Here is a 19,812-nt window from a genome sequence, read left to right on the forward strand (position 1 = left end):
CTCACGGATCCTGTGCCTTCCCTGAGTTTTTATGCACAGAAATTGATCAGGAAAAGCTTGCGGAATTGTGCATTCCTGGGTACGTTGGTTGAGAAGTGACTTGTGGCAGTGAATCATTTCTAATGCTGCCGTGCTGCTGCAGACCTCATTGCACAATGTCATTAATAGTCAAAGAACTCCTTTAAAACCAAGCAAAGGCTTTACAATGTGCAGTGCTTCTGATCTTTATTACTCAGTTAATTGTTGTCCTTGCTAACAAACTATTTTTTCTGCTTTCTTCTGTGAAGCAAAAGGAATTGCAATAAAGAAAAGTAGGTGGTTATCCTTGCCAGTACCATGAAGGTGAGCATTGTAATATTGACGGCGGTACTAATATCTGAGCACAGAGGAGTTTACTGCAATGACCTTCTGCTGCCTGGCTCCCTGGATTGCAATTCCAGCTGGGGATTCAAATTTGTTGAGCATGTGGCAGATCTCACTTCCACCAAAAAGCAGGCTCTTCATCTTCTTGACAAGAGGCAGCACATATAAGCTGTTTCTCCGGCATCAGTCACTGCTGTGCTTCCAGTACATGTCTTTGCCTGTGCAGAAAGATAGAAAATGGAGGGGAAAAGGAGACATCTCAGACAGTGCAGTGTCTGGAGCTTGCTCTTCGTGCAGCAGCGTGCAGGGTGTGAAGCGCTGTGCTCTCAGCAGCACCGCTATGTCCTGCAAGCAGGCACCGGCTTGTCCTGCCTTCCATCTCTGCTGCAAATGAACCCGGCAGAAATAGACTCCATTAGTTCAGTCTTGGTGCTGCGCAGTTGTGGTTGTTCAGGGTTTTTCCCAGCTTGTAGACTAAAAAGAACAAGCGCTTGCTACCTGCAGCGTGCAATATAAACGCACTCGTGAGTACAGAGCTCATGGGTGAGTGGTCGTGCAAAGACAGGGTCCTGACGTCTTCCTGAGAGTGGGAAATCACTCCCCTTTCTCTCCCTCTGTTTTTGTGTTCGTCTGTGCGGTGTGTGTAATGCACGCTGAAGCCTGGAATTTCCCTTGTGAGGGACGAGGCAGCAGGCAGAGGTTTGTATTTATTATACTAAAGGAACATCCTGTTTTGTTATGTTCAGCTGCCATTACATCGTCCCTGCTGGGTGAGATAGGGAGTGTGATGTGCCTAAAATCTGACTTTTAAAAGTAAAAGACTAGCGGGATCGCTAGAAGGGAATTGAAAACAAACGGAGGAGTTTGTAAAACCTGAAGGCTGCTGGATCAAACAACCCTTCTCGTAATAGGAAATGCCAGAGTTTGTTTATAGCGCTGTGGTGGGGTGACCCTGGCTGGGGGCCAGGTGCCCACCGAAGCTGCTCCATCACTGCCCTCCTCAGCTGGGCCAGGGAGAGAAAATCCAGCGAAAGGCTCGTGGGTCAGGGTAAGGACAGGCAGGTCACTCACCAATTACCGTCATGGGCAAAACAGATGTCACCTGGGGAAATTAGTTCAATTTATTACCGGTCAAAGCAGAGTAGAATAATGAGAAATAAACACAAAACTTAAAAACACCTTCCCCTCACCCCTCCCTTCTTCCCAGGCTCAACTTCACTCCCAAATTCTCCCCCTCCTCCCTGCCAGCGGCACAGGGTGCAGGGGGATGGGAGAGGGGGCTGTGGTTAGTCCATCGCCCACTGTTCCTGCTGCTCCTTCCTCTGCAGGAGGAGGGTCCTCACCCTCTGCCCTGCTCCAGCATGGGGTCCTGCCCAGGCTGCAGAGGGGATCTGCTCCCCGTGGGCTTCCCCTGGGCTGTGTGGGGGGGGTGTGTGTCTCTGCTCTGGTGCTGGGAGCCCCTGCTGCCCCTCCTGCTCTCCCGCTGCCTGCAGGGCTGCTGCTCTCACATGTTCCCCTCCTCTCTCCAGCTGAAGTTGCTGTTGTGCCATTTTTTCCTCCTTTCTTAGATACTTTATGCCAGAGGCACTGCCACCATGGTTGATGGGCTCAGCCTTGGCCAGCGGCGGGTCCAGCCAAGTGCTAGCTGGCGTAGGCTCCATCGGGCATAGGGGAAGATTCTGGCAGCTTCTCACAAAAGCCGCCCCTGTAGCCCCGCTGCTACCAAACCCTTGCCATGCAAACCCAATGCAAGTGGTTTGTTGGGTTGTTTTGGGTGGGTTTGGTCTTGGTTAGTGTTTTTACAGTTTGCCAGGAGGAGGGGTTGTGTTGGTATGAGTAGGGAAAGAGACCATGTATACATGGAAGGCCTGAATTCTGGTTGCCTGCACACCTTTGTTTTTGCCATTTTTTAAACATTTTTAATTTGATTTTAAAAAATAAATCAATACTTTAATATTGTTTCAATTTACTTTGTTAGTGTAACTCAACAGATGTGTTTAAAAAAAACCATAAAGGCAAAACCCACCCAGACCCAAACATCTGTCCTCCTTTGACCCTATATCTTGCAGCATTGAGGTGAAAAAACACCCGTAAGGGACTCGGATGGTTGGGTGACTGCTGAACTGGAGCAAGACCCTCCTGAGTATGAGATCTCCAGGTTGTCCAAATTTACTTCTGACATCCTTGCTTATTTTCAGATTCTGGCTCCAAATATTGGAGGAGGCAGAGGGAAAATAAGTAGCAGGTTTTTAAAAAAAACTATTTTTTAAACTTGGGGGGAAAAAATCCCCACAATGCAGCTCAGAGAAACGGCCATACCATTTCGCCCTTTCTTGAGGTAATTAATCTCATGTCAATAACCAGTATGGGAAATTTCAGCTGTATCACTTTGGCAGAATTTTGTAGGTGGCAGAAAATGGAGACTATGTAATGGGAAGCATCAGGTTGTCATCTTAACTCTGGGACGTGCTGTCTGCTCTGCTGTGACACGTAGTTTTGTATTCGCACCTTGCTGGTGTGTTTGGGACAGGTGCTTTTGTCACATGCTCATTTTTACTTGCCCGTTCTTGTTGGTGCCCTGAGGTGGGAGCAGAGGGCTGCGCTTCCCAGTATCCTGGCTGTTAGTTTGGTGTCTTCGGTGTTTTTGTTTCATTCCCGTTCCAAAATCACGTTTCAAGTCGAGTTCTGGAGCGGTGGTTTGAGAAGTGGATACATGCATGCTCAGGGTCTGGGCTGAGGTACCAACTGGTTCAAAGGTCCATCAGCTTCTGCATAGTTGGGGTTGCAACAGCAGCCAAAACATGTATAAAAATACATTTTTTTTACAAAAAATCTTGATGCTTAGTTACTCTGTCTCTTGCATATTTAATTTATCTTTTCCTTTGTCTGCTTTCGGAGTACAGAACAGGAGCCAGAAAAGGTCCCTTTGAATCGTGTGATGCGATTGCCTTTTTTGCCCATGAGGCTGTTAAACTCAAAAGAACAGAGCATGGCTGAAATTTATAACCTGTGACACTCTCCACTGAAAACTGTAATTTTCAAAGGAAACCTCTGCAAGAGGACTGAGTTACTGTGATTTCTCGTGCAGTATAAATAATGCTCCTTTCGGTTTACATCAAACAGAGCTGCTATTGCTTACTGATCTAATGGAAGCTATGGTAATTGCTTTTGTAGGTTCCATTTATAGATCAGACTTCTGTGACTAAATTTAATTACTTACAGCTGAATCCAAAGTAATAAGTTCAAAATAACCTCTGTCATGCTGCAGTGGAAGCAGCATGTTCCCAGAAAAAAGGCACTTCCTAATTGTTTCATTTTTCAATTAAGAGAAGAGTTTTTAGCTTTCCCGTGTTTATTGTCTGGTGAAATGAAGAATGCACCTCTGCAGAACTCTGCTGCCTAATGCCATGAGCCGTGATGGGACTGCTGTCTCCGGCTTAACAGCACTTCGTGCATGTCCTTACGCAGGCGCCCTGTGGTGCTGAGCGTGGTGGGTGTTCTCTGCAGGTCTGCTCAGCTGCAGTGCTGGGATCCCATCGAGCCGGTTGTCTGTGAGGTCCAATGCCACCGTCCAGCAGGCAGATCGCGGCGTGTTTCCTGAGCTTAACACTTGCTTGGTTGTCTGAGTCCCCAGCTGTGAAATCCGGTTGCCTGAAGTGACAGAGAGATGTCTCCAGCTACTAAGGAGTCTTGCTATGCCTGCGGTTAGAGCAGCTCTTGTCTCGGAGAAACTTGCTTTCAATCCTCCTTGGGTCCCCGGGCATCACTGGTACATCCTCAATCTCCAGCAGCTGTTGGAGCATACAGGTGCGGGCAGCAGTGCCACAGAAGAGACATAACGGCATTAAAGCTTCAGAAGGAGTTAAAAATACAATAAAGGAGTAATGTAGGGCATGTTATTTCCAGGTGGTACTGAGTTACAGACAGGGCGAGTGTGGGGAGGTGCTCTGGTGGCATTCGCTGCACGCTTGCCCTGTTCTGCCCATGGAATCCACTGCCAGAAGCACATACAGGTCTGGAGGGGCTTTTGTCAGGGCCAGTGTGTGGTTGTGATCTTCCACAGCGATGTCCATGTTGACACATGGCAAAAAGTACATTTGAAGATGTGTGATGAGAAAGGGTAGGTGCCTTGAAAGATTGACATACAGTGAAAAGCTTGGAATTATTTATTGAAGTATTTCACAAAGACCTAAAGAATGATGTTCTTGTTTTACACTTCATTATGCAAGAATTAAATAAAGGACTGCTTAATGGAGCTGCAGGAAAAACTGCTGCGGGACAGAACAGGGACATAGTGACCCTGGTGCAGTTGTGGCAACTACACCTTTCCTTAGTCCCTGTTTCTATGCCAGTGTACACATGCTAACACAAATCTGAGTTTTCTGATGTCAGTATGATGCTAGCACGACCGGTCTGTGGCTGGATGTCTTTCTCTGTTACATATGCATGAGCGCACACATGTGCACGCTTAGCTGAATTTGATTTCTTCATTCCTTGTCTTCTGCCTTTGTCTGACGTTATTCAGATGACCAAATCTTTCCAGACTCTTAATTCTCACTTTTAATGTTTCTTTTAAAAACATTCCATCTCCCCTTTTTAGCATCCAGGCATTGTTTGAATCTTCTCTGTATTGCATTACTGAAGATCGTTGGGGCACAGTCCCACTTTATCCATGCTGGCACTAGGAGCCTTTAAACTGAGTGCTGTCAGGACCGTTCGGAGTGCCATGGACGTTCCCCATGCACAACGAGGGGTTTGGCTTCTCTGCACAAGTAGTGAATTCTGGTTGCTCTCCAGCGGTAGGTATTTGGGCACTTGATGCTTTCCTCAGCATTATTGTAATTTATCTTGATAATCATAAATAAAGTAATTGTTGAGTGGCGTTGGTGAGGTCCTGCAAGCAGCTTCCAGACCTCGTGTGGTAGCTGTGAGCCAGGGCCTGAAGCAGGGATGGGCACAGAACTGGCTGCGTAACCTGCCTGACCGAGGTGAAGCTGCCAGGGATTAGCCCTAGGCAGGAACCGGAGCCCTTCGCAGCGTGACTGTCCCGCGGAGTGGCCGTCTTCGGTCGCTTTGTGTTTAGCAGCACATAGCGGAGCTGGGCTGCGTGCAAGGTCTGAAACAGCCGGAATGTGTCAAGTTTTGAGAAAGAAGAGGAGCCTCTCCTAAAAGGTGGTGCAGAATCAGTGACTGTTGGTTAGCATAGGAGACCAAGAGATCTCATGTTGAAGAACTTGTTGTATCTTAAAAATTTTAATTAATACCTCATGAAATTTACTGTAAATATCTTATTTTTTTTTCACTTAAATGATAAAAAGATTTTTAAGAGAAACAATAGAAAGCATTTATTATTGTCAAAGCCAAAAGAATGTGAGCACAGTCTAGATGTATTACTTCCCCCCACCCCCCCCAAATAATCTGATGCTTTACAAAGCTAAGGTAAGCCTAGGTGGAAAGGGGAATTCATTAGCGAGTGCTTGCCTTTTCTGCAGGGAAAGCTACGAGCGCACAGCTCTGCTTCTGATGTGCTGCTCTTTCCTCCCAGGGAGATGCTCAGGGGAATAGCTCAGCTGAGAAGAATTCTTCTGTCATTTAAAGGATGAACTAGGAGGTAATTACTCATGCCACCGGGTCAGTTAGTATTGATGGGGGCTGCTTCAGGACTGTTATGTATGGATAAGTCCTTGGTGGTTGAGAATTGACTTAAATCCTGCAAGCTTTGTTGTGTGTGTTAGGTGCCCGTGTATTCGTATTATCTGAAGCAGATTTCTAGGAAAGCAGATTTCCAGGGCAGATTAAGTGGTGCTCTTTGATCCTATCGTGGGTGGTTGGGTGTGGTAATTGTGGGATTTCGCTTGGAAAGAGAGGGATTTGTACCTGCTGCCATACAGTTAAACAAACCAGCTATGGATTGCTGCGTGTGTGCCTGCCCATCAGTGAATGCTAAACCCATGATGAAATTAAACCTAAACCAATAAAATCAGCTGTTAAAATCTTGAAGGCACATAAATGCCTGGCAAGTTCCAGATGATGGCCAGACAAAGGCTGTGCAGTGCTCATCATACTAGAATTAGTATTTCAGTGGGGTCTTTGTCCTCATTCACACTTTCTTCTTGACTTGGTGTATTACCTGGTTTTTCACATACAATTAGGTACCGAAACCTGCTGTGCCGGACGCAGCCGATTCTGCTGAGTGGGTAGTACTTAATACTGGAGAGCCGTGACTGGGGACTGCTGTTTTTCCGCCGTTCGTTTTGGATGCTGGGAGGAACATGCATAATTAAATGAAGTCGACCTCTGCCAGAGCTGCAAATGCTGTACTTCAGGCAGTTGCAGAAGAACTGGGAAACTGGTGTGGAATCCTAATAAAACTGCGTGTGTGAGGTTGTTTTTTTTCCTCACAGTTTTTGTCCATCAGGCCGCAACACAGTATGCGACGTTTCTGTTTGGCAGCACTTGGTGTGGGAGCGCAGCAGGTCCACGAGGGGTTCGTGGCGTTGCCTTGTGGAGCAGTTCTGCGGGGACAGCTCATGCCGGTGTGCAGCTGGAGGGGCTCAGCTACAGGGCGGCAGACGCTGCCTTGTGAAGCCAGGAGCCTGCAGGGGCTATTCCAAATTAAAAGAAGCAGATTCGTAGTTCATTTTGTCAGTCATGTTTATTTTTCCCCAAATATACTTACCTTACTACTTAACAAGGCCATTAAGTCGGGTTCCTGGGATGCATGTCTGTTAGCTGTGTGAGAGAGAGAGTGCTTTACAGCACAGGGAGGGGGCTGACTCTTTTGGCTTGATTCCCCCCCCCCCCCCCCCCCCCTTCTCCCCCATCCCTGTGCTGTGGCTGGTGCAACTGGTAGGGCACCATAAACTGGGGTGAGCCTCTGGGCTTGGATTGTTGGAGCACGGGTCTGGTGGCAGCGTGGTGGGTGCCAGCCTAGCATGGGGCACCTTCCTGCTCCCTTGCTGGTGCTGGGTGGCACTGGAGCAGTGCTCAGGGCATGACTGCTGGGTCTACGTGTTTTTATCTGAGCTTAGTGTTTGGAAGGGTGAGTGGGTTGAGTTTCCATCACCTCTTCCCTCCGGATCCTGCTCGTTAATCTGCTCAGACTCATTCAAGTGTCTTGAAGCGTGTTGGACCATCGTTAGTTATGAGCGAACAGCTGCTGACCCAGTATTGACACAGGGATAAATTATTCAGTGTGTCTTATTTGGGAATTCAAAGGCTTCGTGATGAAACCTCCAAAACTGTATTATGTCTCTGACATTCTGAGGTTTCATTATTGTTTCTTCAATTATTCACTAAGCCTGCTTGTTCACCTCCTGGCACCCTGATGGAGTTGTAGACTGGTGGCAAGCAGCAGACAGTGCTTTCTGCTCTTTGTTCTCATGGCTTTTTCCTGGTATCTTGTGGAGGAAATTTTCCTGTTGCTTACTGTCTTTAAACCCTTGCCCAAAGTTATTCACATTTTTATAATTCACATAAAGTGAAGAGGCCACAGCCACCCCTATAGTCTGGAGATTTCCTTAGCAGACTGTAATTATAACTTTCTCCTTCCCTAGAGGTACGTTTTCGTTTTTGCCATCGCTGCATTTGTCCTGCAAGAATGCCGCAGTGAAACAGCAACATACTGTTTTTCAGAAAATCTCCTGTGGGAATGCCAAAAGAGAGGCCAGTGGAAGAGGAAGCTGCAAGAAGCAGCTAACGAAGGATTTATCCTCAGGAGCATTGCTGAGGAGGTCTCTGCCGAGGAGGTCTCTGCGGGTGGTGTGTGCCTTGCACTCGAGGACCCACTTGGTTTCTTCCGCCTTCCTGGTGGAAGCAGGAGCTGGTTGTGCGGGGGCCGTTACTGCGAGGTGTTTCGTTGCTGAATGCCAAACGGATCCTTGGTGCAAAAAACCTCACACTGTTGGTTTTGTAGGGACGCTTTGCTGTGTCTATTAGTCGGGGGAGAATTAACACTTGAGATCATTCCGCTGTTGAGCAGCCTCAGTAAACTGGGACTTGCCATTCTCTGGCCTGGCGTTGTCCCTGGGGGAGGGCAGTGCCTGGCTTTCTCCTGCGGCATTCCCGAGTCCATGCCTCTGGGCATGCATGACCTCTCTTTGCTGGCCAAGTCCTGCCGTATGTGTGGAAGCTTTTCTGCCACCTGCCTGCATCAGAGTCCCGATGTAATGAACTCCTGCTAGCTGGAAGTAAACAGTGATGCATGAACGTTCCTCTTCGGTTTGGGTGTGTTTGTAGCTGTGTCTGCACAATCTGCAGTTTCTGTACGGTCCTAGCATTACGAGCAACTATGAGAAGACGGTCCCTTCCTTCACCCTCTGCACCTTCTGGGCTTATCTCACTTGACCTATGTTTTGCTCCTCCCTCCGCCTGCCGTGAGGCCCCTCGTTCTGTGCAGAGCCCTTTTGTTACTAGAAAGAACTAAGCGTGCACTTGGTCCCTTCTCTCAGACGCTTCCAGCCCGGCGCCCTGTACTCCAGCCCGTCCCTGGCGCTGTGGCACGTCTTGGGGGCCGGCTGACTGTGCTCCTTGCTGGCTGGGAGTGATGCGGTGCCATCGCAGAGAGGATGTGTGCAGGGCACACCTCGTGCCTTGAGCCCTGCAGGCAACCTCCTGTCTCCGCTGGGCAGAGCAGTCGTGAGACTCCCGTTACAGTTAAAATCATTAGTCTTCATTGTGTAGGGAGGTTTTTTGAAGGATGTCACGCAGGTCGCTGGGGGATCTGCCTCCCGAAGAGGCTGTGATTGCAAGCCTTAAATAAGAGTCTGGTAACGCAAGAGCTTGAGCGTGTGCTCTGAGGGATGGCGGCCTGGTCTGAACGGACCCATCCACTGATAATTTTCTCAGGAGGCCAGATCTAATGCTCCGGGAGCAGGAAAGCCCCAGCACTGTGAGGGGCACCAGCCTTGCCTGAGGCTGCGGCAGCGGCTGTTGCGAAGAGCTGGTTCCAGCTCTGCCTCTGCTGAGCATGTCCCAGCAAAGCGGTGCTAAGGTATGTGCTGTGCTCTGGTGTCTGGGACTTTTAGTGCACGCTGGCTAATTTTGGAAAAGAGAACCAACATTAATATTATGAACTCACCACCTGATGAAGGGGAAATGTTTCCTATGGATGTGCAGAGAAATGTCTTCATTTCTCCTGGGGTTCCTTGGGTTGGAAAGTCTGAATAAGGGCTGGAGTCTCCATACCAAGGCACGCCAAATGCCTCAGAGTTTAGAATATTTTCTTCCAAGCCAGGACTTTACAGAAGTAATGGAGCTCATGGGATATGTGAGAAAGACCAGAACTTGTCTACACAGATGTAGCTTTTCCTTTCTTCGTCATCACTTGGATAACTTCAGCCAAACGAAGAACGGAGAGAACGTGTGGGGAAGGAGCAGTGTGCCCTTTACTCACCCTGGGCAGAGAGCGTGGGCATGGTTGTCATTAGAAAAGTGTGCAGCCTCTGAACTTCAGGTTTGTTCTGCAATAAAATGTTCTCTCTGCCCATCCCAGTTATTTAAAGTACAGTTGTGACTTGAAGGTACAAGATGTTGGAATAAGGATTCCCAGGTGATGCTGCCTGGAGCAGCTTTCTGGCCATGGAAGAGAAGCCGGGAGAAGCTGTTTGCATCTGTCAGAGGAAACCTTGCTTCTGCACTTCATTAATTTTGCTGATGCTTTTGGGTTTAAAGTAGACACACGTTCAAGAAGTGGGGATAACAAGGAATTGGGGAAGCAAGGCACTTTTGTGACACTGAAACAATCCAGTGAGTTAATAGCACAGTTGGAAATATAGCCAGTGCTCTTGCTGTTCTTTCCTGTAGGAACACATGCTGCTAACTGGTGTTTGTAATTTCAGGTGTTAATTTCTGTGATGAATAAAGGGAAGGTAGTTTACATTGTTTTCTGGTAGTGCAGTGCAGGCAGTGTGCTGGTTTGTGTTCCCGGAGCCGTGCTGGCAGGGGAGGCTGCCCCATCTCGGGGCCACGAGGCGGAGCGCTGGGATGGGTGTCTGCTGCTGCTCCATTGCGTCCCTTCTCTGAAGGCACAAGTGGAGCTGTCTGGTAGGTTATTCATTTCATGGCTGTTGTAAGCAGCAGTTTGAAACCTCTGAGGATCACGGTGAAAACTAACTCCTCAATGAGGCTAGTTCCCACTGTCTCACGTCAGTGTTGATGTGTGGGAGAAGGAGCAGTCCACAGTCTCTTAGCCATTCTGCCCTCGGTGTGGCTCCTGTATGAGGGATTTTACAGTGTATTAGGGCATGAAAACTGCCATTTTTGGACTTACCTGTTGCACCCCACTGAAGAATGAGACACCTATTCTGGAGTCGGTCCAAATAGTGTTCTAACAACAAAGCAGAGAAGTGGTAGGGCAAGTGAAATGAAGCAGATGTTTAGCAGCAAAATAATTTACAGTTGGCCAGTTCGATGGTACCTCTTGACCCTTTCAGGGCTGTTCAATAAAACCAGCAGTTTCCATAGCAACTACTATATTACTTGGTGCTTCAGAGATCTGTGATAAAGGAGGCGCGTCGTTATAAGGAAACATGGTGTTGCTGTTTCTCCCCTTTGCATTAGAAGAGTAATGATCTGGCAAAACTCGCTAAATGTGACGCCCCTCCTGAAGAATTTTTCCCACGTTCACCTTGGCCAAAGAGATTTATATATTTAGTACTTTTGCAAATTTGATTTTTCCCCTTTCACCCATCATCAGCTTTGTCCTTCTTGGCAGGCAGCGCTGGCCAAGCGCAGTCGGGGCTGGGACAGGACGGGGGACTGTGAGCCCAGGGGCGGGAGCCAGTGTCTGCAGTAGATGTGTGCTGGGCTTCTCTGCCGCAGTCCCTCCGGAGCACGAGGCACCTCTCTGGGGTTTGGGCCATCTGCATGGCACCTGGGCATGGGTACGTTGCATGTCACCGGTACCCTGCGCCTTTACTGCTGTGCATTTCATCTTAATTTTTTTTGTCTTCTATTTTGACAACTCTTGCAGATCGTACTGTTCTGATTATTTTTCTTTTTCTTTCTTCGTTTGTCTCTGTTCTGAGATAGGGATGTAGCTGAAGGGCAGGGCAGTCTTTAGAAGGGACCCATGGAGGTGTACACTAGGGAAATGGTTTCAGGGCTTGTTTACCACAAAGCCCAGCATATTTCTGGAGTCATGTTCCAGCATGCTTGCACCTCTAGGAATATTTGCTTGTATGCAGAGCTGTTGTTTCAGTGGAATGTGTGTTGTATGTTAGGAAAACAGTCTGTTAAAATCCTGAAATGCCTGTTTAAAATACTGTAATGCACTAGTTCTTTTGACATTCAAATTGCTGTTTACGTTTGATGCTGATCAAAGTTTTGTCTGACTTGCAGTAGTTATGGAGGTTGTGAGCAGTGGTAAAGATAAGAGACCTGATTCTCTACACCTCCCCCTCCCCACTTTTTTATACAATCTTAGGACTGTGGTGGCTTTAGTGAAATCTCAGAGGATTTCTGCTGGATCTTTTCACTCTACTGTGACTGCTGCACCTAATATCCATCCACTTCTCTCTTAACAATCCTGAAGCAAATACTTCCAAGTGAAAATGAGGAGTGAACTTGCTGGATGACCCCAGAAGTCCCCTGTGCTCCTTCAGTGATTGTTTGGAGGGAGGACGGCTTGGTGGGAGGTCGGAAGGAGTCTGCTTAAGGCGCTTTGGGGACATCAGGGAACGCATGGTTTGTGGAAATGCCGAGCTGTCACCTCTCCTTCTCATCTGATTCATCTTTCCAGATGGGATGCTTCAGGAAGATGACATTTGATTTCCCAGTGTTCATTTAAGCTACACAACTGTGGTGCTGAAACCGTAAGCTGATCACAACGTATGTAACTAGCAAGCTTAATTTTCTTACTAACTGACTTTGAACAGATCATCTTTTATGTGCCTGAGTTAAGTTTGTAAGATGACTGACAGATACCTGATTGCTCGGTGGTGTGGCCAGACTGGTGTGCAGTTGAGGGGGAGGCTGAGCTACTGCTGGGCTGGTCTGTGCCGGTGGTTCGTTACCCTGAAATAATTTTGAGCCCTGTCCTTTTGTCACAAACAAAGGAAAACTAGAAAGCTGGGGAGATCCATTATGCTGCTTTTCCACAGCCCATCTAGTCAGTCTTCTGTTTTGTAACGCTTGGGTAAGGTTATACCACAGTGCCTTACCAAGTTTTAATCTACTCCCTATTGTTTGTATCTGTCTCACTGCCTGACCTGTGCTGTAGGCTGTGCTATAATTCACCTGGGAGGTCTACTCTGCCAGTCTGAATGTACTTTCACTAAGTTATACTGGTGCCGTCACCTACATGGAAGCAAAACACCACGATCCTGAACAAATCCATTGCTGGAAGTGATGCCTGGAGATAGGAGCTCGGTGCAGAAATGACCTGTGTTATGAAAAGTCCCTTCGAGTGCTCCAGAGAGGCCAGGCAGAGCTGAAGCTGTGCCGGGGCAGTGGCTGCCTTCCGGAGCACGGAACCGCGCCGCTCCGTGCGCCCATCGCCGTGGCTGGTGCAGCCTGCGCGCTCAGCAGGTAACAGCAACCACCGCGGCTGGCGGAGAAACAAGTCACACTGCGGGCAGGGCAGGCACCTGCCTGGCGGCGTTCCTGAGCAGGTGGTGGTAGTCGGGTCCCTAATTGACTTATCGCTCAGAAGTCATTATTTTCAAGAGTGCTTGATGGGCTCAGTATAATGAAGGCTTTTTTGGAGCCAAAGTTTCTGGTTTTGCTGAGAGCCTGTTAAGAGCTGCCCGTTGCTGAGCACAGCCTCCGGGGTCCTTTCTGCAGTGCTGCTTGGTTCCGTCTGGCTGTGTCGCTTCCCCTGGCCAAAAGTTCTTTGCTTCTTTTCAAATTGAAATCAAAATACCTGAAATTGACTTTGAGGTTGGGCTTGAATCTAGATGGAGCATGTGAGAAAGAGGGTAAGGGACACGTGGCTGATCTTCCTTTGAAAGGCAAATTCCCAGGGAACTTTGTCTCTGCTGTGGCTTGTGATTATTTCTGGTACTTGTTTTTCCTAATTTTCACCTGTTAAATAGCTTAGGTGTGACTTCAGGCATTAAACAAGCATAGACAGAATTGAATCTTATTCTCCCTGAGTTAAGGCAGATAGGCATTGTTTTAAGGTTGTGCTTTTCCTTTTCCTAAGTTCATCGGTGGTAACTGAAATATATGGAAAACGTACTGTGCTGAGACTTGGCTGTTCCTGCAGAACCTGTATCTCCCACTCTTTCTGTTCTGGAGAGATGGAACTTTTGTGTGCCCCAGCTGAGCTAACGAGTTGGACTTGCTGCCCAAATTCACTAATAACTGTTGTGCGTCTTTGTTCAGAGTTCAGGTACGCTCCATCAGAGTGACTCAGAGAAACAAGAATTCTCAGATACCAAGTTTGAGATTTAGAGAAAAGCCAAGGCTCTACTAGAAACATTTTTTAAAAAATAAATAAAAATGAAGCAACTGTATTCCTTGCCTGTGGCTTTTAATTGTCAGTGGAGTGAAAGTCTATCTACAGTATCAGCTGTATGGCCAGCATAAGATTTCTATGGAGGGATTACATTAAATGTGTGTTTTGTTTCCTTCGTCAGAAGTATTTGTTATTAAAATCAGTCCAGGTGAGTAGCTGTGGTTTTTGAAGGGACTTTAGTTACCCCTGCTATAATGCTGGAAAGGGAACAGAAAGAAATTCCGCTGTAACGGGAGCTTCTCTCTCTAGGATTTTCTTGATAGCTGAGAACAAAAGTTGCTTTTCTTTTCATCATGGCTGAATCTTGCTAGACTAGCTAGTCTTTGCAATGACTTCAGTACTTTCCCTTTGTAATTACCAGTTTTTAGCCATCTGAAATCTGGCAAGGTTCGGTGCTCTGCCGTGGGTAAGTGCCTCTGTAAACGGGCAAAGTCCTGTTTGTGTGACTAAGCAGCCTGTACCCATGGAGGCCTCTGCTTTCCATCCTTTGTGGAATGGCCAGCCTTTACAGCTGTTAGACCTAAGCACGCTCGGGTTTGGAGATCACAGCTGCAATCACGAAGCAGGAGAAACCTGACAGAAAACAAAAATGTTTTATTAGTTGTTGGACTCAAATTTGGAGATGGTGCTTTCTGGCTCCAGATTGCTGCTGTGCGAGTTGCTGTCTCTGCCTTCCAGCTGTCTTTTTGGTGAATCTCATTGTATCTTGGTTTACTTCAGTGAGGACGAGTGGTTGCATTTCTAAAACAGCCCTAAATAGTTTTCAGAGTGGCAGCAATCGGACAGCAGCTGAGAACAGACTGATGTACTGTGGATAATAAATGCAAGACACAGAGGGATTTTATAGACAGAGAGTGAAGCCAAAAGGGTCCAGTCTTCTGGGCAGAGGAAGACTGCCTGGATTTGGAGAAATCCAAAAGTGTGGAGGTAGTTTTGAGAGACCGAACTGCCGGGACCCGCCTGGAGTGCAGCACAGCAGCCAGGGAGCAGTGGGAGTGGGGATGGGGTGGCAAAGCGGTTGACTGTTCTTGGTGAAGATGGTCTGTTGATGGCTTCCATCCAGGCAGCCTGAGGACTACCTCAGCGGTGACAGGGACTGTAATGAATTTGTCTCCTAGTAATTTAGGTACCATTGCATAGGAAACACTGGCCTGCAGGGTGTCTGGCATCTGCATGGTGTGAGAACGAAAGCAGGCTTTGCTGTCAGGCGCTTGCCAGCGTTTTCCCATCGGTGCCGCTCCAGTGTGTTGTCCTGTGGTTTGTGTGCTGCTGGAGCGGGCGCTGCGGGGGCCGGAGAGCTGGCTGCCCTGTGCTGCACCTTGCCTGCGTGTGTGCCAGTAACGTCTGCTGGGGCTGCTGGCCTGGGAAGGATGGAGTGATGCTGACAACAACCAAGCGTTAGTTATTCTTGTGTCCAGATGTCAGGATTTTGGCAATCTTCTGTAGTCTCGCTGCAAGGTGACAATTACAAATTGTTGCGCAGTGTTAGTTTAATCAGCGGTCGCGCGCTGGGGTAAGACCTGTTGTCTGAGCTGTGAATCCAGGTTGCCTGAAGTCGGGACTGTCTGGCTGCTCCGCAGGCGCTGTGCTAGATAATGTGGGTCTTTGAAATATCCCCTGCTGGGGTGGTGGTGAATGCCAAGCCTCATCACTGTGGGCTGACCAGATGCTTTAATGTCTCATTTCTGGATTTTGTGGGGGGTTTGCAGTGTGATCCACCTAAACTTGCACAGCCTGCCAACGTGCAAAATGGAGAAATGCTGGGGGGGTGGCGTGAGGGGAGTCATCTGAGCTGCTACTAAGATGAGTAATTCGAAGTGAGACAATGAAACTCTGTGCCGGAATGCTCAGGCCGAATAGCAAGAAGAGTTCTTGCGGTGGATGCCTTCCAGTTTAGGACATGATTTTTATTACTCCCTTTTTCCCTTTATACTGCTTTTTCATTTGTTTTTGCTTTTAAGGGTATAGGAACAAATAGCAGCATCTGTTTGTATATTCTTGAGCTCTGCAAAGGTTCTCAACACTTTCAGCATTGTTAGAATTGGGAGAGTTGCGTGCAGATGTACACTGGTAGTTAAATATCAAACCTTTATACAATTTAAATCACAGTACAGTGCTGAAACTAAATAAAGCACTTGGCAATACGGTGTTAAAAACAGTCCTGCCGCTGCCCTGAACTTCACCGAGAAGCAGCCTACAGGTGTCATCTAATCCATTTATTTTAAATTTAGTGTAGTACTGTATCTGTTAAATCTCTAGTAATATCTTACCAAGGTCAGTGTTACTTCTGAGCGGGGTGAAATGTGGCTTATCTTTCCTTCTGCGATTTCTAAACCGAGTTGCTTAACCAGAAATTGGTCAAAATTTTGTTGCTGTGGACTTGTGGAGGAATTCCAGAAGATGCTGTACTTGCATCTGTGCCTGTCCACCTGAAACGCAGGAGGCTGGTTGTGCTTCTCCTGTGCCTCATTTGGGCATCAACAGGCTGGCTGCTGCCAGTCCGCAGCGCTTCCCCCAACGCACGGCGAGTTCTTGCTGTTAAATGAGGCTTCAGAGCTGTAGCTGATGAAGACAGCGAGACTGGCTGTTACCAGCCGCTGTTGTGCCAGGTGGGGGTGCCCCCTGAAGAGGGGGTCTAAGCTGTAGCTGCTCTTTCTAGAGTGAGCCCGGAATGGGCAAGAATGGAGCAACAGCAATAAGCTAAGTGAAAAGCTGGGCTGTTAGTTTCATCTAAGCAGAGACACGACTCTTTAGTACTGGTGATTCCATTTAATTCAGATGCAGAAGCAATCTATGCAGAGTCTCCCACTGGAGGTAGTGGAAGCACAATTAATAAGAATAATTAAATGCTCTTTGGCTAAAACAGGGCCATCCTGGGTTTCTGTGTCGGCTCAATGGGGCTTAGAGGAAATTTCCATTTCCAAGTAGCGTAGCTCCTGTAAGGGACACCTTGGAGATCGGTAGAAGATAAGGCAGCTATGATGCAGCGGCAGCAAGTCGGGCAGCTTCCTGCTCGTTCGGTAGGACGGCCGGTGGTAGTGGTTTGGGTGCCAGCCGAGCGTGGGGACCGCGAGGAATTGTCACCTGGGGTGCAACCTCAGCTTGGTGAAAGCGGGAGTTCGGTTCATACGGACAGCAAGCAGTATTTATGCATGTGCTGCATGTGTTCTGAATTAAAGCGCATTCTTCCCTCTCCTCACATTCCTGAAATCCCACAGCAGAGATTTGTCCTGTAGTTTTCTCTAAAATTTGGCTCTAAAGCAGTTACAAGGGGAGAGGAAAGATTCAACCTGGTGCTTGGCCCCAGGAAGCTGTAGTGGCTGTTCCCACATTTTCCTCCTCCTCGTTCCTCACACATGGTGTGCTGGGTGGCGGGCAGCATAGCTGGTGGGGTGGGCTGGCCGGTGGGTGCTGGGTCCTGCACGGGTCCAGGAGGCATTCGTTCTGCAGGCTTACAACAGGCCTATTAAATGCATCATAGATTATTCGTGCTATTTTTGGCATCATCTCCTGATCTGGCAAACCAAGGGAGCATTGTGGAAAAAGCCTTTTCTATGTGTTTGCCTTTCCTGCCCAGATAGCTGGTTGTCCAGGGTCTGAAGCTGACATGAATATAAAGGTGTTTTGAATTTCCTCCCCTGTGTACAATGCGAGCCTTTGTCTAAGGCGGAGGCTTTTTTCCAAGTTTTCCATGTTTGTTTGACAGTAGTTTTCTGCTCCAAGTTCTTCTGATGCCGTTCCAGTTTCGTTCTTCTGTCGCCATTATCCACTTACAAATCAGCCAGCAATTCGTTATGTAAATGAGTCTCCGAGCGTAAAGTTTGATGACAGAATTCTCGGACGCGCCCCAGCCAAGCACCGTGGGCGCGGGAGGGCAGCAGTGTCGCTGCGTGCGATGGCCAAGGGACCACCTGCCAAGGGACCACCTGTGGGGGGGATGCAGCTGGAGGGGCAGGAGCCCCCGGGCATCCCCTGACCCTCAGCAGATGGACATCCCGAAGCCGGGATAGCCTTTGACGCTGTGTTCCTTGTGGGCAGCCAGGAGGGTCTCTGCTGGAGAGCTCGGAGAGGAGCAGCCGTGCACGTGCTGGCTGTGCGTAGAGCTCTTGAAAGGGTCACCCTGTTCAGGGAGAAGGTCGGGGCTCCCGCGGCGCTGCTTGCCCAGCTCAGCCGAGTGATGGGATGCTCTCAGAGGGCTCCTACGTGCCAGGTAATCTAGCTGTTGTAAAAAATTTATAAGCGATATACCCATCCTGCCCAGTAAAGACTATAATGCGGGCTACTGTTAGAAAAACGCATGTACCCTGGCAGTAAATCATATTCCAGAAACATGAGCTCATGCTTCAGACTTACGAGAGACCGTGGTAAGACAGGACTGAGCTCCTGCAGCTGCTGCTTCCCTCTAACTCTTGCAGACATTGTCTGTGAGACGTGCTAAGAATCTGAACAATTTATTGCCATGGATTCTACTGGCCAAAATGATGTGAGCCCAAAGAGGTGTACCAGACCCTGCTACAGATGCCGGTGCAGCATGAGTATTTGCCTAGGTCCCTGGTCTGAAAAATTGTATTAAATTTTGATACTTATCCAGTAATAAAAACATTGACTTGTTCTGGGCTTCCTTTACCGGGCTTGTTTTTGTTTAGCAGAATCCTGGGAAACATAGAGGTCCCATTCATATTCGTATATGCTCTTTCTTTGTGGTGTATTTTTATCTTCATTGCATGTTTTGTATTAATTATAAACCAATTACTATTGCTCTGCCTGAAAGTTCTTGCACGTTGCTATTAAAAGGGTTAACAGAAATTTCAGAACCCTTCTTGATACAGGCCCTTTCAATGATGGCATTTACATTCTAATCCTGTTTCAGATTGCACATGAAAATCTAATATTTGGGGTCTAGACAGTTACCTAGATGGGATCTCAGATGATGAGGGTCAGAAAACTAACAAGCCTGTTCATATTTGCGTTGCCTGGACACTGCAGCAGTCAGTCCAGTGGCAGCTCCTGGCAGGACAGATAGAAGTTCTCCTTGGGCATTAAATGGGCTGTAATAAACACAGATGAAAAATACTAATGTGTACAGAAACTACACCGGTCAATAAATTGAGCACAACAAATAGGACTCGTGCTTAGAATTGCAGAGAGGTATCATGCCTGGTTAGGCAGACGTGGGCTCTGCTGCAGCCCAGCCATCAGCCGCCTCCATGGAACTGGAGCGTCCAAGTAGGGAGGGCTTCTGTGCTCTTCATCTGTTCGTACGAGTTTTGTAAAATTAAGTTAAGGGTAGAGAAAAGCACTAAAAACTATATTCCTGCCATGAAAACATGGCAGGTTCTGGAAAGCAGGGGGCAAAAAGGCAAATCTGAAAAAATGGGTGTGTGTGTGTGTGCAAAATCTGGGTGAAGCGGGAAGACGTGTTACCTTTTGGATGGGTCCTGTGCTGGGGATGATGCGACGTCGTGTTGCTGCCATTCTGTACTTGGACTTGCAGCCTGTTAAGGGCCAGCTTTCTGCATGGCTTTGAAGCCTCAAGTGCCAAATATATTTTTCAAGTTGATTAATTAGAAGAACTGTTTTTTTGCTTTCAGAATATGAACAGTGCTTTCAATGGTTTGATGGATAAAAAGGAAAGGAGATGTAGTGCCAGATTTCAGCTGAGACTTTTTTTTGCACAGTGCCTTGTTCCTGGAAAGTATGATGCAGAGATTGGGAAAAAATGAAAAAGATGGTTCCAGCTACATTGAGGATGCAAAGAGCCATGGGCTGGAAAACACCTGCTGTTCTTTTGTCTTGTCTTCAGCAAAGCATCATTCTCTTGTTGCTTTAATCTTCTTAAAAGGAATCACTAGGTTTTTCTTACCTGGGATCACTGGAAAATTCATGTAACTTTTACCGTAGAGTGAGTATTTTTCTATCTTTGCATAATGTGATTAAAAATATAAAGTTTTCTGAGCCGTGGGAAGACTGTCGGGACTGGAAAGCTGCTC

At 47.7% G+C, this 19,812-nt stretch overlaps 1 protein-coding gene across 6 annotated transcripts in view; it reads left to right on the forward strand.

The window, feature by feature from the left end:
* TTC28 (tetratricopeptide repeat domain 28) overlaps positions 1-19,812 on the forward strand; it is a 191,592-nt gene that overhangs the window by 89,183 nt on the left and 82,597 nt on the right. Inside the window, exon 1 of one of the 6 annotated variants that reach the window (XM_080405596.1) lies at positions 12,222-18,032. The exons of the other annotated variants lie outside the window; for them this stretch is intronic. Within the exon in view, the coding sequence (XP_080261722.1) occupies positions 18,000-18,032 (33 nt within the window). The 5' untranslated portion in view covers positions 12,222-17,999. Of the gene's footprint in view, positions 1-12,221; positions 18,033-19,812 lie in introns of those variants that run through there. 6 annotated transcript variants of the gene reach the window in all.

Source organism: Falco punctatus, assembly GCF_963210335.1.
Source record: "Falco punctatus genome assembly, chromosome: 1".
NCBI lineage: Eukaryota > Metazoa > Chordata > Aves > Falconiformes > Falconidae > Falco > Falco punctatus.